At 45.8% G+C, this 17,749-nt stretch overlaps 1 protein-coding gene across 4 annotated transcripts in view; it reads left to right on the top strand.

The window, feature by feature from the left end:
* The window catches only part of MECR (mitochondrial trans-2-enoyl-CoA reductase), a 35,615-nt gene that overhangs the window by 4,331 nt on the left and 13,535 nt on the right, over window positions 1-17,749 (top strand). For 2 of the 4 annotated variants that reach the window (XM_026014335.2, XM_072750514.1), the window contains exons 2-4: window positions 8,602-8,699; window positions 9,161-9,292; window positions 16,279-16,422. In XM_026014335.2, the coding sequence (XP_025870120.1) occupies window positions 8,602-8,699; window positions 9,161-9,292; window positions 16,279-16,422 (374 nt within the window). Of the gene's footprint in view, window positions 1-3,208; window positions 3,342-4,754; window positions 4,857-8,601; window positions 8,700-9,160; window positions 9,293-16,278; window positions 16,423-17,749 lie in introns of those variants that run through there. The other 2 variants (XM_072750512.1, XM_026014337.2) reach the window with 2 other exon arrangements.

Raw genomic sequence — 17,749 nt, forward strand, 5'->3', positions numbered from 1 at the left:
AGGAATGTTATTCTCTGTCTGGTCTCCTTTTTCAAGATCCTGAAGCTTTCATAAAATAACATCCTGATCATCACAGCTTTCTCACCTGCCTGCTGCCAGCACAAAATGAAATGAAGCTATGAAACCCTTAAACAAACCCATTCTGTCTTAAGCAAATGGAATTTGGGGGAGCAGGTAGTGAGGACCCAAGCTGTATGGGTAGTAAGGCCTCACTTTAGGACACTGTTCACTCTCAGGGGACTTGTTTTTACAGTTAGTTGATGTCAGTGTTTATAACCAAAACTATGCAGGTGATTTGGTTTTTAAACCAGAATTATAATACCTTGAAGAAAAAAAAGGGTTTGGCACTCTGTTGAGAACTAGATTTTGTTCATTGATCTCTTAGAGCCCTTTATTGTGGTCATGAATGAAAGAGGAGGGAACAGAATTCATTGGTTTAGTAAGTTAGCCAGGAGTTATTCTTCGAGGGCCTTCTACATGCAATGCAGAGACGAATAGTCTGTGGTCTTTGCCCTTAAGGAACTCACACCCGAGTCCAGGAGATGGGTGACCATAGCCCTGTGGGGAAAATGCCATATCATTTAGACTGCTGTGGGCACCCAGAAAAGGGGTACCTCTGCTTGGAGTATTTCTATGCTTTTCCTCACATATTGCCCACCTTATCTCCTGGGGGACTCGACCTAGACCTCTGTGCCTTCAGAGAAAGCATTCTCTGACTACTCTGAGGGGGTTAGGTACCCCTTTTTGGGGGTACATGTGTAAAAGCCTAGAGGGAAGAGAAAACCTGGTGTGTCTGATTAGCAGATATTTATTATGTGCCTACCATGCACTCAATATGTGATCCTTGAGGGAGGTGTCAGCTCCATCAATCTCCGAAGGGACTAGCTTTAGATCACTGAGGACTCAAACTCAAGCTGGAGTCCACATCCTGTCACACTTGTACATTACCCTCCCTCTGGACTTCACCCTAGGCTGTGGAGTTGAGGGCCAAAACGCTGAGGGTGAAACGTGGCAGGCAGAGCTCGGAAGTATCGTACAGCAGACCGGAGTTGCCCCTATGTTCGGAGTGTGTGGGAGGAGAGCTGCCTCCATCCCCCACCAGAGCAGCCCCAAGTTACTATGCTTGTCTGGCCCTTCCGGCAGCTGCTGCAGTTCTCTAGTGTGCTTCCAGGCCCTTACCACTCTGGAGCAGGTGGAAGGGTCATTTTAGAGAAAGAAAAGCAGAGCTGCCATGAGGTTAATATGTGGTTCAAGAGGTGTCACTGGGACCCACCCCCAAGAGCACCGGTCTGGGTTCTGGTCCCTGCTCTGCCACTCATTGTTCAAATGAGGAAATCTCATTCCAGTCTCCAGTCTTTTCAGTTATTCTTGATAAAATGAAGAGGTTGACCAAAGTCAGCAGTGGTAAAGATGGGCACACATGCTGTCTCTTCCCGTCACCACCACCCAGTCCCATCTTCTTTGCCAGTAATAAACTGTCACAGCTCCGTTTTCTATATACTTCAAAACCTATACATCTCTTTACCCCATTCTCCCCAAGAAGCACTTTTTCCTGCCGAGATAAGGTGAGGTTTTAGCGTCCTTCTCCACATAATCCTGCAACCATGGGAATGGATAGAAGACTGAGTGCTCTTTGATCCAGGAGTTGTGCAGGCCTGATAGCTGTGAAACTGAGTAGACACTGAACTGCCTGCTCACCAGTGGTGTTTCTAGCAAACTCCAGGAAGCAGTGCTGCAGCTAGAAATCAGGGGCCCTGGGTACAAAATTTCACCAAGGGCCCCCTTTACTCCTAGCTGGTATCATAATCAGTAGCCTGCCAGGCAGGGGATGCATGGTCATCTTTGTACCTGTCAAAATGACAAAAGCAGCTGCAGACAGGGACTCAGTCCCCCTGCTGTGGCCCAGTCTTGTTCTCTGGATCAACAAGGTTAGACTTCAGCAAACGAAGTAGCAGACTGCAGCTCCCTTCAGACAAGTTTCCTTCTGTCAGCAGCTGTAGAATATTATGGGATTTACAGGCTTACTGGTAATCTTAATTGAGAGAAAGTAAGGGATTGAGAAGGTAGAGAGAGGGTTTCTTTGCCAGTCCCGGGTAGAAACTTCCAGAAGTTCCTCTAAGTCTCTAATTCCTTCCCATTCAAAATGATTGTATTGAAGTGCCAGTAGTCCTGAATGGTGGGAGGGCAAGATTACTTTGAGGCAGAAAAGGCACGGGGAGGCAAGTGGGTGTGCATAGCACACCAAGAGACATTGAGTGTATGAGCTTGGCTCAGGGAAAGGAACTTTCCCTGAGAGCCCAGGACTCCTTTAGAACCCCACCCACCAAGGCCACCAACCACCCCGGCTGAGGGGTGAGCTGTTACAAAAGCTGCGAGCCAAAGAACTTCATTCTTACACAATTCCCAGTATGCCCTGCTTATGAATTATTAATTATTAGTCAGATCTCCAGACAGTGTACCCAGCACACCAAGCATTTCACCAAACCACAGAAGGCAGCTTGTCTGACCATGGGGACCAAAAACCGTGGAGAGAGCCACATAAGATGTAGTTACCTTCACCCAGTGCCCTATGCTGGACACACATTCTTGGCTGTCTATAGTGAGTAGGTGAAAAAGTCTGTGTGGCCCATGACAGTCTCTCTCCGCCTGTTCTTCCCTCTCAAGATGATATTAATCAGTTTGAGATGATGGAGTGGAAGATGCAAGAGAAGTACAAATGGTGGCTAATTAAATGCAAAAGGCGGGAAAGAGATCTTCACAGAGCTGGCTAGTGCCTGCCTTACACAACAAATAGAATCGAGCCAGTCCCCAGAGTACTGGCCTCTTTTTCCCCCATCTCAAAAGGTTCTTTCTTCTGCCCGCTTTTGTCTCCCTTGTAGTTCATATGCCATCACAGGTGTACAGCCTTGGCCTCAAAGGATTCATTGTGACCTTATCCAGTCTGGGATCTGTTGAGTGAAGACAGTGGCGTCCCTCCGAGTTGTGTGGCGCCATTACATTCACAGGGGAAGTCCGTGAACAGTCCCAGGGAAGTGACTTGAGATCTAGCCAGACTGTGTTTGGGTGCCTCATTTGCACTCCAGTACACAGCCACCAGTTCCTTTGGTGAATTAAAAAAAAAAAAAAAAAAAGAAATTGCTATCATTACACCAAAGGTCCAACTCCTGGAATTCAGACTTGGCCCCCGTTTTCCTTCCTGTTTCTGCAGAATGGTATCCTTGACGACGCTGTTAGAACTGTGCGCAGAACAGCAGTGTCTGTGGTGTTAATGGCATTCCACGGGGCAGGCTGGGGCCGGTCTCCCTGGTGAGATGCAGCTGGACCAACATACCTCCCGCCAGGCAAGCAGCATGTGTCAGGGCCACCCCTGCCCTCGCCCACCTGTGTTCGCAGCTTCAACTCTCCATCTCCTAGACCCTCATCCCTGCTTGACTCCCCTTCCCTCCCACTGCTGTGAATTTCAGGCAGCACAGAGAAGCTAGGCTATCCAGAAGACAGAGAAGAGAACTGGGAGCAGGTTGTAGCCCAGTGCTGGGCTTCTCAAACTGCTGCCTGGGGGCAGGCGTTTGTTTAGTGTGCTATGAAAATAGTGTTCCCAGCTTAGTTAACTCTAGAAGCTCTGAATTACACAGAACCACATGGGCTTTTTCCCTGGATGACTTCTCCCAGCCTTTGTGACTCTGATGCACAGCCTGAATCTTAGAAAGGGCGATTAGTAGGCAGCATTTCTCAAACGTATTTTGCCACAGGGAATACCTGATACTATCTCTCAGGATGGGAATTGGGCAAACAGTGCAAAGGAGACCAGCTTAGCATTCAACAGTCTGTGCTTCAGAGTCAAGCTTGAGATCCCGTTTTGCCACTTACTAAGAGTCTTACCTAAGACACATTACTCCTCGAGCTTCAGTTTCCTGTCTGTAAATTGGGATGAGAACACCCTCCTGATAGGTGTTTTAAGGACTAAACAGCATTATATATATATATATATATATATAAAATGTTAAGCACAATGCCTGGAGCTTAGTAAACTATCAGCATGAGTTGTCGTTTAATTGTTCAGCCAGAGTAAGATGATCTGCTTGCCCAGGCTCCAGCCACACACAGCTGACTCACAGCCTGGAGTGCCCTCTGCCCCATACCATACTGCAGGACTTCAAGCTCCAAATATAACACCTTCCGCCCCACTCCAAGCCACTGTTCCTTCCTCCCTGTGTCAAAATCTAGTTGCCTCCACCAGAAAACTAGGAGCCATCAAAGACTTCCCCCTCCCCCTACACGGAGTTTGTCACCAAGTGACATCAATGCCATTTCTTGTTTAAGAGACTCCAGGTTATAAAATCCCTTCCATTCCCATGGCTCCTGTCCAAACTGCACCTACTGCCTGGCCAGTTATCAAGTCAGATTCTTTGCCATTCCCTCTAGCAAGAAAGCCTGCCTTCCTCCTTCAGTCCACCCAGTAAATTGCTTATCCTTCAAGCCCCAACGAAGGTACCATTCTTCATTGAATGAAGGTACCATTCATTCAAGCCCAGTTGTTAATCCAGCATTTTCTCCCTCCAGCCACTTAAACAGTCAGGGATAGCACCCCAAGCCTGCCTCTGGGGGTGCCTCTTGCAGTGACCACCTAAGTCAAGCTCCCACGCAGATTTTATCTTTAAACCCCTTGGCAGGGTACTTGACACTGAGTAGGACTGTCAGTAAAATATTCGTTGAGTTTTACAAAAAGGTACTGTCTTCCTTTCTGTGATACAGTGATTCTTTTCAAAGGGATAGCCAGCTAATTGTTCCAAAGGATTCCTTGGACATTCTCGCCACTGTTAACAGCTTACATCTCTTCAGCATCTATTGTGTATCAGGTACTCTAACAAATGCTTTATGTACATTAACTCATTCAATTCTGAGAGCCGGGTTCTCGTGTTCTCCCCCTTTCACAGATGAGTATTTTGAGGTTATCTAATTGGTAAATGACCAAGGCAGGATTCAAACCCATGCTCCTACACCAGTATTCCCATCTTGACCGTGGTCATCTAGATTTTTATTTTTTTTTATCATCTAGATTTTTATTTTTATTTTTTTAAATATTTTATTTATTATTCATGAGAGACAGAGACAGAGAGACCTCAGAGACAGAGACACAGGCAGAGGGAGAAGCAGGCTCCATGCAGGGAGCCTGACATGGGACTCGATCCGGGATCTCCAGGATCAGGCCCGGGCTGAAGGCGGCGCTAAACCGCTGAGCCACTAGGGCTGCCCTATCATCTAGATTTTTAAACTGTGATTTACTGCAAAACTGATCCGCACTTTCCTGTGAGGAAAAGAGCCATGGGTTTTTGCTTAGACCAAACTCTCTTAAAGACAATCTCCATTTCTATTTGTACCCATCCTTCAAAGTTCTTTTCCTAAACAGCCCGGAACCAGGAAGTAGAGGATAAGCCTCAACAGCTAATATCTATGGCTCGAGCCTCTCCCTGCCCCCACGCCCTTAAAATGGCTGGCACTTTATGCCACGTTTTCTCAGTAGGGAGGAAATTTGGGTAATTTCATCAGGAAGCATTCTTGAGCGCTGCTTTGGTCCCAGGCACTGCAAAACACTGAGGTACAACTAAGAGTTCTCTGCCCTTCAGGAGCTCATAGCCAAGTTGGGGAGCCAACACACACACACATTGTGGCTATAAGACACAGGGAGGTGAAAAGGGCCCTGAACGGAGTCTGAAAAGACCTGGATCCAAATCCAAGTTGGAATCTGCAACTCCAAAATCCAGAAAGTTCTGTAAACTGACAGTTCTACTTTGATTTTTTTTTGTTTCACAACTCATTTGGAGGGAAAGCCTGATCTACTGTGCAGTTTTTATGTGGTCATTATTCATCCGCCTCAGTGTGAATATTCATACATTTTGCTGCAAAAACAATGGGTCTGATCACAGAGGGCTGCCCCATCCCCCACAGGGGGTTGTAGATAATACATGGTTCTGAACTCTTGATGTACATCTCACCTGCAGAGTTTTGGAAAAGGAATGTGAACTTAGGCCTTTTGTGATCAATTGAAAGGAATGTATGAAAAGAGTTCATAAACAGCAAAAAATTCATATGTTAGTCTTAAATGGCATAGTCACCCCTTCTGTGTAACAAGAGTACTGAGGATGGAGCAAGGGATTTTTTCCAGGACCAAGAGGGTTAGATGATGTCTTAAAGGGTGAATTGAATTTCTCGCTTTGTGGAGAAGCTATAGAAAAGAAATTCTGGGCTGAGGGGAGAGAATGCAGAAAATGTGCAGAAATAAAATGTCTTTCAGTAGCTTAAGCACATGGACTTTGTCAGCTTGTAGAAAAACTGATTACTTGTCAAAATGTAAGAGAAAAGCAGTACAGATAATATAAAGGGGCAGCTAGTCTTCAGTCCATTTGCTCTGGGCAGATTTTTCTTTAGGATGCAGACCTCAGTGTGTTCACAGAGAAACATCACTGTCGCGTTGATGGCTCCCTACCCCACCTGCTGGGGAGACTGGGGAGCCGCTCACCCCCCTCCATCTCCCCAGGCAGGTCCAGCAAGGATCACACCCACACACCACTCCAGGCTGGTGCTCATCTTACCACCCTCTGCCTGGTCCGCTTAGCCCCTTACCAGCTGGCTTCTCTAGTGTCAGACTGCCAGGTTCAAATCAGATCAGCCACTTACTACTTCTGATGGCCTTGAACAAGCTATTTGCCTCTTTTGTGCCTTTGTTCCTCAGCCATAAGATCAGAATAATGGCAGAAAGCTGGCATGGAAAGTACTTTAGCAGAGTGCCTCAGTGGTAAGCACTCAAACAGTAGTTATTATGATTATTATTATTACAAGGACTCCCCTCCTCCAACTGTGTATAAATGCATACATTTCTTAACAGTTACCTAAACAAGAAGAGCCCTTTCTTTATTCTGCCTCGGTCATAACTCGTTCCTAGTTAACTATTTACTGTACAGAGTGTTTCTATTTCAGGTTTTTTGCAGCTCTCAGTCGTGGCGAGGCATGGCCTCCCTTACTTTGGTCATGATCCAGTACAGGGATTCCTAGATTGGGGTCCTTAGATCCCCAGGGGTCCTTGTAGACAGTCAGGGGATTCCCAGACTAATTTCAGGACGCTCATGCTGAGCATAATCAGAGTGCTGACTTTGAAAGTAGGGAAGGAAGCTCTGCCACTTACCCTATGCAAGTTTCATAATCTCTAGGAGTCTCTATTTCCTACTCGACAGGATGAGAATACCAGTACTTTCCTCACAAGAGAGTTATAGCTTAGATCAGATGGTGTATTTAAAGCCCTTAGTGCAGGACCTGATGTATGACAAATACCTCATAAATACCTGCCACCATTGTCACTACTATTAGTACAAGACATTTCTTGAAAATCACACTTTTACCCCAAATGGAGCCTCAGGTATAATTAAAAGGTCAGATTTCTGCCAGAAGTGGATAGAATTACATCAGCCCAGTTCACTGACACTGTGGCCTGATGCTAAGAACCTCTGTGTGGCACTTACATGTGCCGTTGCTAACTAAAAATGAGGAGAGTTACTACTTAACCAGTACATTTGGGCATAGGGAAACAGTGCAAATGTGAAGTCTTGGTATGGAGAAAGAAAGTCTCTCTGGTCATTAAAAAGTCACAAGGACTGCTGGTCTGAAATAAGTATTTTCTGGTTGGAAGGTCTCCTTTTATAAAAAACAAAACAAAAACAACACATGGACCTTGTCACCAGGGCTCCACAAAAGCCCTTCAGCAGGTTTAACCAATTAACCAAAGTTCTAGTGTACATTAATTCCATGGTGTTTAGGGCCCACTGTGAGCAGAGCCTTACCACATAGAAATCCCACCTGAAACAGGAGAAGCTGTTGGCAGTGAGCAAGTCCAAACGACCATCGCCTCCCACCATTCTACAAATGGAGAAAGGCCTAGATCTGGGAAGAAACTTGCCTATGGCAACACAGCCGTTGTGTCATGGGGCTGCATACCTAAGACTCAGCTGTCCATCCAACATCCCTTCTGACAGACCAGGATTCTCACCCAGGGGGCAAATCAGAGACACCCAGGGAGTTATCTCTGAACTACTTGGGCATCTAGTTCCCTCACCCACTCTATAACTAACAGATATGTAAATAAAATAAAAAGCAGAGAACAGATAGGCTAGCCCAGAGTGTCCCAGTTACAGCTGTCTATAAGAACTACTTGGACTGCCCCTTCCTTATCTTGAGATTCTGGCTCAGTAGGTCAGAGCTGGGGCCTGAGAATCTGCATTATTAGTAAGCACACCAGGTGACTGGGATAAGCAAGTTTTGGAAAACACAAGGCTAATCCTGGCCAGCAGAAGGTTCACTAGTTTCTGTCATAGAGTGGGCAGTGGGATTGTGAAGGCACTAGAGATGTTCCACATGCAGTTAATGAGACAGTTAACCCATAGCCTGTGCTAATTCCCGGCAGCACCTTTCTCTCTTCTAACAACCCCAATTCCTGGACACAATGGCAGCTCAAAAATGTTGCTGCCTGACCTACTTTGGGGAGATGATTTGAGCAAAAGACACCCTGTCTAGCCTGGGTGACATTAACATCTCTCTTTGGCTTTGTGTTAGGCTGAAGAACCTGGAGCTGGCTGCTATGGGCGGATCAGACGTCCATGTGAAGATGCTGGCGGCCCCTATCAATCCATCTGACATAAATATGATCCAAGGTAACCTTGGTTTCTGTGGCTTATGTTAATTGGCTTTTTTGCTTAGCTGCCATCTCGTTTTCATCTTTCCTCAGGTGTGGGTGTGAAATTCCTGTGATTAGCAGCAGCTGCTCTCCAGATGAGCCATCTGCAGACTATGAGCAGCCCTCTCTGGCCTCCCCTCTCTGGAATGTGAGGCTTTTTCAGAGTTAGGAAAATTGCAGTGGGGAGTAAACCAACCACTGTGAGTGCCTGTGATGTGCTGGGCTCATTTCATACATTATCTAATCCCCATAATAACCATGAACGCTAAAAAAAAAATATTATCCCCTTTACAGATGAAGAAGCTAAGGCACAGAGAGTCTGGTTAGTTACACAGCAAGTCAAAGGCAGAGCCCAGATTGGGCTTAGATCTGACTCCAAAGTTCCTGCTCTTTCACTGCTCAAGCTTCACTAGGTGACACTGTACTCTTCTCCCTTAGGAAATTATGGCCTCCTTCCCAAGCTGCCTGCTGTTGGAGGGAATGAAGGCGTTGGACAGGTGGTAGCAGTGGGCGGCAGTGTGACTGGGGTGAAGCCAGGAGACTGGGTGATTCCAGCAAATGCTGGTTTGGGTAAGTTGCTCCAGGTGTCTGCAGCCTCTCATTATTCGAGATTGTATTTCACTCGCACTGGAAATGTTTGCTCTTTGGCTCAGTGTAACTAAGCAATGCAGGGTTTATTATTGAGTTCATATACCCACCACCAGTAGGAACGAGAGCAGAAATTGTGTTTTTTCCACTTTGGAGGTGGTGGACCTGCTATCTCATCTTTTTGGGCACATTTTGATCAGAGCTGTGATTCTCTGAATCCCTACATCCCTGCTGTAAGATACAGTGGGAAACCCAAAAAAGATAGCCCTTGCTCTCCAGAAGGTTAAAATCTAACTGAAGAGGGGCATCTGAGAGGCTCAGTGGTTGAGTGTCTGCCTTTGGCTCAGGTCGTGATTCCAGAGTCCTGGGATCAAGCCCCAGTCCCACATCAGGCTTATTTATTCATGAGAGACACACGAGAGAGAGAGAGGCAGAGACACAGGCAGCGGGGAGAAGCAGGCTCCATGCAGGGAACCCAACGTGGGACTCGATCCCAGGACTCCAGGATCACGCCCTGGGCCGAAGGCAGATGCTCAACCGCTGAGCCACCCAGGCGTCCCAGTAAATAAAATCTTTAAAAAAATATATAATTGAAGAAATCTCCAAGCTAGCAATCTGAATAAAGGATTTATTACAAGTTCACAGGAAGCAGAGGACACTTCTGGCTCCTCTGTGTGTGAATGCAAACGTGAGAGAGATAGACAGTCTTAAGGAAGGATGAGGGGTTTGTGGAGGAGACTTATTTGGCATGGACCTTCAATGGATGAATTATGTTAGATGGAGATGAGCCAGAAATCTGCATTTGTAGGAAACAAAATGAGCAAAGACACAAAAGTGAGTTTGGAAAATGAGAAATCCAGTGTAGCCTCAGCAGAGGATTTGTACATGGGAGAGGACCACTTAAGTGATTAAAGGTTATAGAGGTAGTGGGGCCAGATGGGGTAGCTCTGCAAAAGCCAAGCTAAGGAGTTAGGATCCTCTTTGATATATAGTAAGGAGTAATTGGTGAGTTTTGTTCCTTAGCATTTCAGTTTTTGAGGCACAAACATTATACAAAGGATCCTGAGAGCAACCACGAGAGGGAAGCAGGGAAGACAATATCCAACCCTTTAGATGTATAAGGAACTGAAGCTTGGGAAGAAGCCTTTGCCCAAATTCAAACAGCAAACTGAAAAAGAGCCCATCAAAATCTTTTGCCACTGTTTTTCCTGCTACACTACAGTATTAGGATCCTTTAGATTATAATTTACAGATAGTTGACTCAAACTTGGTTTATAAAAAAAGTTAATTGGTTTCTGGGAAGTACAACAAATGGAAGGCTTCAGGCACAGCTGGATCCAGGAACCAGTGATATCAGGCTCATTTTGTTGTTCTCACTAGTTCTCAGATGGAATCTCCCCATATAGTGATGTAATAACATCAACAAATATTTACTGTCTACTCCCTTTGCATCAGGCACTGTTCTAAGCACTTTGTATATATTAATTCAGTCATTCCCACAAGAGGTAGATATGAGGCAAATGTAAAATATTAAGCAACTTGCCCAAGGTCACCCAGCCAATAAATGGTGGGGCTGAAATTCAAACTGACCTTTCATAAATGGCCACCACCAACCTGAGGTTTGCATCATCTTAAGAACAAACGAATGAACACAATCTGTCCAGCACAGCCATATCCATTTGGTAGGAAGACTGACTGACCCTGCCTGAGTCCTTGCTCATTCCTGAGCCGTTATGTCCAGCACTGTCACCACAAGCATTTTCACTGCAAGCATTTTCGCACCATAACTATTGGCCATAAGGCAACTTTGCTGTAAAAGATAAAATCATGAAAAATAAAAGAGGAATGTTCATTAAAAAGGACATCATGAAACATGAAAAATTAGTAACAAAATTAAAAAGACTTTATTGCAAATAAAAATGTTGGAGAAAATTCAAAATGTGTAGATGTCTGGCAATACTGCACAAATACTGATTTTATTTTGTGAATCCTCAAAATGTACCTAAGCATTTATTTTCAAAGTCTTTTGTTCCTAGTATCATAAAATTTTTTGTGCTTGTTGATTTGTCTCCTGAATCAGTATCATGCTTTTTTTTTTGCTAAAATATCTTCCTTAAGAGAAGTATCAGTTTCCAAATACTAGGATGCACATTTATAACTGGGCTTTGTATTGTGTTGTGAAAGCCTTTGCACCGTTGTCTGGTTTTGGCATATTGTCACATTTCTGTTGATATAGGTTCCAAAGTTCTCTGGGAAATGTGGGCTCAAAACTGTCCTACTGTATAGACCGTTATGAGGGCTACAGTTTATATAGTATAAAATGAGAGGATTGTGTCAATGGAGAAATGAAACCAAACTGTCAACCAGTAGATGAAATCAACAAACTGTCACACCAAACTGTCAACCAGTTATTTTTTTTTTAACTTTTTACGGCAAAATTACCTTATGGTTAATGAGTTATATGGCAGAAATGCTTGCGGCAAAGATGTTTATGGCTTAGAACCACCGGGAGCGTGGGGCTAGGCCATTCCATTTGTCCTAGTTGAGTGTCTTGCCCACCCCTATGGTTTAGAGGATGGGAGCTTGCAGTTAACAACCTCAGTGGTTAGGAAGGAGCAGTTCTAGAAAGAAAAAGGTACCAGATAGGAAAAAATAGTAAGAGAAGTTTATTAGAAGCTCTTTTCTTCTCTGAGATCAGAAAAGCTGCCAAGAGGGCACCAGGGTAGTTCAATCGATTAAGCATCTGACTCTTTGATTTTGGCTCAGATCATTTCAGGATGGTTAGAACAAGTCCTGTGTGTCGGGCTTCATGCTGGGCATGGAGCCTGCTTGGGATTCTCTCTCTCTCTTCCCCTCCCCCTACCAAAAAAGAAAAGAAAAGCTGCCAAGGATAGATCCACTCTGTCCTGCAGCCCTACCTGGCAGTGAAAGAGCCTAGACATTTGAACAGACCCAAGAGCAGCAGGATTCACCATATTGATAGGGACTGGTGCTCTGAGCCAGCCTCTGGCAGACAGTCTCTGCCCTCCAAGCTGGCTGGGGATGGGGAACCCAGGAATAGAAAGACAACGCTTAACACAATACACTCTAGTAAGGGCTATGGGAAAAGGTGAACACAAAGGCAAGAGCCCCCATCTTGGGAAGCATTAAGAGGGGCTTCCCAAAGAAGTGGTGCTTGAACTCAGTCTGGAAGACTGAGTAGAAGCACAGCCAGTGGGCTAGGTGAGGAAGGGCTTCCAGGCAGGAAATGCAGCGTGTGCAAAGGTGCAGTGGTGGAGAAGGCATGGCACTGTCAGAACTGCAGTAGTGGGGTTTGGCTAGGTCCCAGCTGGCCTGAGGGAGACACGAGATGAGGCTATAGAGGTAGGAGGGGATCCAGTCATGGAGGGCTCACATCTATGGTCAGAGAGAGCCCAAGGAAGAATTAAGAAGAATGAGTGGACCAGACTTAAGCAGTGCAAAGAATGCTTTGGAAAGGCAGAGCCTCCACCGAGGCAGGAAGCCAGTAAGGAGGTGGCTAAACAGTTGGGCTTCACACGAGAAGGGTCTGAACAAGGCAGTGCCATAGGACCCAAGAAGACAGGAACAGAAGAACAGAAGCCAAATCACTAGATTTGAAGAGAAGAATAAGGGGCATCTGCCAGGGGAGCAGGTAATTGCATGGGTGGAGGTGGTGGTGTCAGCCAGAACAGGGATTTCTCCCTGGACAAAAGGTAAGTCTTTCCCACCAGTTGCCAAAGAGCATGAGGATTTTATAATGGCCAGGACTATAATCGACTCCATTTATTCAGCAAGGATTTCATGAGTCTCTGCTGTGTGCAGGGCTCTGGAAGGCAGCAGTGAACAGATAATGGTCTTTCTTCTAGTAAGGGCTGCAGTATTGTAAGAGTGACCATCATTAAATGCATCAGTCCTCAACTGGCAAGACCTTGGTCATCCTTCGTGGTACTGAGCCATGAAGCTCAAGCTGTGCCCAGAGCCAGCTTTTCCCTACATGCAGCCAGTCCCCAGGGAGACTGGACCAGAGAATGTATAGACTGACTTTCTCATTGGAAAAACTCAAAACCCTCCCGAGGCAGCATGGGGCAGGAGCAGGAGCAGCAGCCTGGGAATCTCACTCCACCTCCGTGGGTGAGCTTGTTGAAGCCATAGCTACTTCGAGTCTATTTCCTCATCTGTGCAGGGCAGCTAAGTCATTGCCTGGCACATCCCAACTCACTCATGCAGCTCAACAGAGGGAAGACATACAACAATTTTGACAAACTAAATTTCTGTATGCATTAGATCAGGGTCAGCAAACTTTTTTTTTTTTTTTTTAAGATTTTATTTATTCATGAGAGACCCAGAGAGAGGCAGACACACAGAGGGAGAAGCAAACTCTATCTTAAAGAGCCAACCCGTAAATATTTTAGGCTCTGCAGGCCATACTGCCTCTATTCAACTTTGCCATCATGAACAGCCATGGACAATACATAAGAAGTGAGCATGACTGTGTTCCAATAAAACTTGGTTTACAAAAACAAGTGGTGAGCCAGGTTTGGCCTGGCCATAGTTTGCCGACCCCTGTATTCGGTGGTAGAAATGGTTAAGGGTCAGTTGCACAGGGGTGAGGAACGGGAGTCCTGACAACTATGGCATGGGAATTAAGGTCAATAAAGGAAACCAAGGGACATTATGCATCTACTATGCACTAGGCACAATGATAGTCTGTATAAAGGCTGTAATCTTCACACTATGACATGAGTGCCAAAAAAAGGTGAAGTGATAATTCTAAGTCACACAAATCATGACTGGCAGAGCCAGGGTTTTTAAGCAGGTCCCCCATTCTGAAGTCTAAGGATTTCTACTTTAAAACCCTGAAAGTTCTTGGGGCTGACCATGGGTACTGCCCCCATCCCAGGTTCTCTTGAGAAGAGGATTAAGGACTGCCAAGCCCCAGAAATTCATGTCAAAGGCTGGATTTCCATTGTCCTACCATTAAGGGGAATTAGAAAACACCCCTAATTGCATGCATAGAAAGCCCTACACTAGGTGTTTGGTGCAGAATAGATACATGGCACATATTGGCTAAAATGAATGGGGGCTATGATTATGAAGATGACAATGAGGATTTGAAAACTAGGCTAGGTGGAGCCCAGAGAATGCTCAGGTACCTCCTAGATTCCAAAGGAACCCTTCAATTTTTCAGTGTCTTGTTTTCTCAGCCACAGATCTACTCTGGGATTGATGCAGCCCTTAACAGTGTGTCCCTGCCTCCTGTTTCCACTACCTGGTCCTTCTAAAGCCCACATCGTCTCTCCCCTCCTACAGCACAGTTAGTAGTCACCAAGGCTATCTCCTACTCCCCATGCCTGACCATGTGGTGCCAGGGTACTGTTAGAATCCCGGCAACTAGGTAGGTGCACACACTCCAGAGCTTTGAGGCATAGGCCAAGGAGCCCTGACACTGAGCCAGCAAGGCTCCAAACAGTTTCTTTAAGGTGACCTAGTGAGTATATGGTGGAACCAAGGCTTAAATCTGTGTCTGTCTGACCCCCAAGTCTGTCCTCCTCACTTGTGCTTTATACAGGATCCCACCTGCATGGGTGAGCACCTGTCAGACTGCCAGTTGTAACCCACTAGCAAAATTGATCTAGGGGGCTACAAACAGCATTTTTTGTTGTTGTTTACTAAAATCAGTCAAAATAGAATCTTGCATTATACATAGTAGGGTAAATACTGTTCCCTAAAGCTTTCGTTTCTGTTTTATGTTTATGTATGTGTATGTTAACATATTTATATATGTGAATATATCAAAACTCATGGTTACTGTGGGTCAAGATCCTGAAAGTTTGAGTGATGCTCCTCTAGCCCAAGCCACTTTAGCCATAGCCCAGGTCTGTCTTCCCATCCTTCTGCCCAGCAGCGTGTATCCTCCAGGTCCATCCTCTGTCCTGCCTCAGAGCCTCTGCATATGCTTTTTCCTTTCCCTAGAATGTTCTTGATGTAGTCTTTGAATGGCTAGCATCTGTATCCTTTAACTCTTAACCTGCATCTCCTCAGAGAAGCTGTCCCTGATCCCCATCTCAAGTAATTCTCCCCAGTATTACTTTCTGCCTTTATAATTTGTAGTTACTGTACCTGCTTGTCTGTTTTTCACCTGTTCTCCACTGGAACAAAGCTCTGCAAAAGGCAGGAATGCATCTGTGCTATTCAAGTGCCTGGCTAAGTATCTATAGATGGAAAGGGCAGCCCAGATTGGCCAGGTGACTTTGGGCAAGTCACTCTCTTGGTTTCCTGCCCTGTTGAATAAGGAGGTTAAACTCAGTGTTCAGTGTTCTAAGAGCCTTCTCACACTCACATTTTATAATTTTGTCTGCCACTAGAATGTGAGCTGGAGGTTAATGGTCATTTCTCTCCAGTTTACAGGCATTTGTCATTTACCTTCTGTCATTTGATTTGTGCAGCACTCTTGGAGGAGGCCAGTCAGATTCTTCTTGCCAGTGTCACTCATATATCAGGGTAACCAAAACTCAGTGACTTAGGAATTTGCTCAACTAGCAGAACAGCAAAATCAGGTCCCAAACTTAGGCCTTTGACTTCTACTTTCATGCTTTTTCCCACAATACCACCCAAGTCAACCTGCCCTCAACGAGGAAAAGGAGGACCGAGTAGGAAAATGGGGGCTTTCACAGCTTCTCTTGCCCATGTCATGATGTTCCTCAGAGTCCAATAGTTTCAGATCCTTTGCCACCTGCTGGGTAACATAAGCTACATCTAATGGTAACTAATGTGAGAATAACAAAATTTACTTTATAGAACTATCATGAGGACTCACAGAGATTCAAAAGGATTTCAAGATATTATTTTTTCTCCAAGTATTACTTGAAGGCTGATGTCTTTGGTGCCAGTTTACTGAGGAAGGTGATCTGGGGCCAGGTGTGGAGAGGGATCTTTTCTCACTAGCCTGGACTCATCCCCTGACTCAGGAACCTGGCGGACCGAGGCTGTGTTCAGTGAGGAAGCACTGATCGGAGTTCCAAGTGACATCCCTCTTCAGAGTGCTGCCACCCTGAGTGTCAATCCCTGCACGGCCTACAGGATGTTGATGGACTTTGAGCAGCTACAGCCAGGTAGGAACCCACAGGTACTGGGAGCAGGCCGGGATTTCCTGGCTGGGACGTGACCCAAATCCAGACCCTGAGACCATAGGAACTTACCAGGAAGGAGCTGAGAGGAAGATGGGCTGCTAACCTGGGTGAGTGTGTGGTTGTTGCTTTTGCTTTGTTAGCTTGGTTCCTAGAAAACATGCTGAAACCTCATGGGGAGAACACTCTGGATAACCGCTGGAGGACTGCATTCCCTAGAGCTTGGGATGGAATTCTGTTATTCAGCAAAAATGTGTGGAGTTGTGCTAAGCTCTGAAATACAAAGCCAGACAAGATAGACACAGTGCCTGTGTTTTCAGTAAAATGCTGAACTTCGTAATTCCACTCAGCATTCATATGACACTTTCTAGTTCACATAAGTGCCTTTACGTGCATTACCCCAGCAACTGCATCAAACCTTCAAAGCAGTGCAGTGGGGGTGTTATCATTGGTTGAGAGCTCAGGCCCCAGGCAGACAACCTAGGTCTAAATCCCAGCTTCACCTTCTCACTGGGAACTGACCTGTCTCAGATTATCAGATCTGTCACCCATCAGATGGAGAGTAAGGGTTGTGAGAGTTAACAGAGACCCTGCAGCGTGACACTCAGCAAGCGCCTGGCATACAGCACAGTAACTAGCAGCTACTTTATTATTCTTCCTGTTCAGAAATGGAGAAACTGAGGTCCAGAGAAGGAAATTGCTTACGTGAGATCACTTAGCAAGGAAATGACAAAACCCGGTGTTCTATTCAGGGGACTCTGAAAGCAGAACCTGAGACTAGGACTGAAGGTGGATGGTTCACAGGGAAGGTGATCCTAGGAAGTAGTGAGGGGACGGGGACAGCAAGACAGAAGACGGAAAAGCCAAGGAAGGCTGGTTACTACTGTGGGCTAGCAAGGCTCAGTCTTCCTAGGAGGGGGCCTCTAAAGACCCTCATGGAACCCACCTCACAATTAACCTCCCACTGACAAGAGGCTGGGTTCATCCCCATTGTTGGAGGGTTGCCCTGCACACCAGGCATGTTCAGGGACTAGAGCTATCACCCAGTCCAGCTTTGCCATGGGGATGACAAAACTGAAGCGGAGATGTTGGAGCACAATAAGCTCAGGTAGCCACTACTGCTCGAGGCAGGCTAAAAACCAGTCCCAGCTTCCTATGAAGAGAAATGTAGGTCCTCACACCTCTGGCCAGAGCGGTCTTGGGAGCCATTGGTGGAAAAAGCCAGCAGGTGACCAGAGACCCTTGCCCAATTCCTGGTGCAGGAGGCATTTTGGTCACCTGCTCCTCATTCGCTCAGGCCATGTCTGATTTG

This window comes from Vulpes vulpes, chromosome 2 (genome assembly GCF_048418805.1).
Source record: "Vulpes vulpes isolate BD-2025 chromosome 2, VulVul3, whole genome shotgun sequence".
NCBI lineage: Eukaryota > Metazoa > Chordata > Mammalia > Carnivora > Canidae > Vulpes > Vulpes vulpes.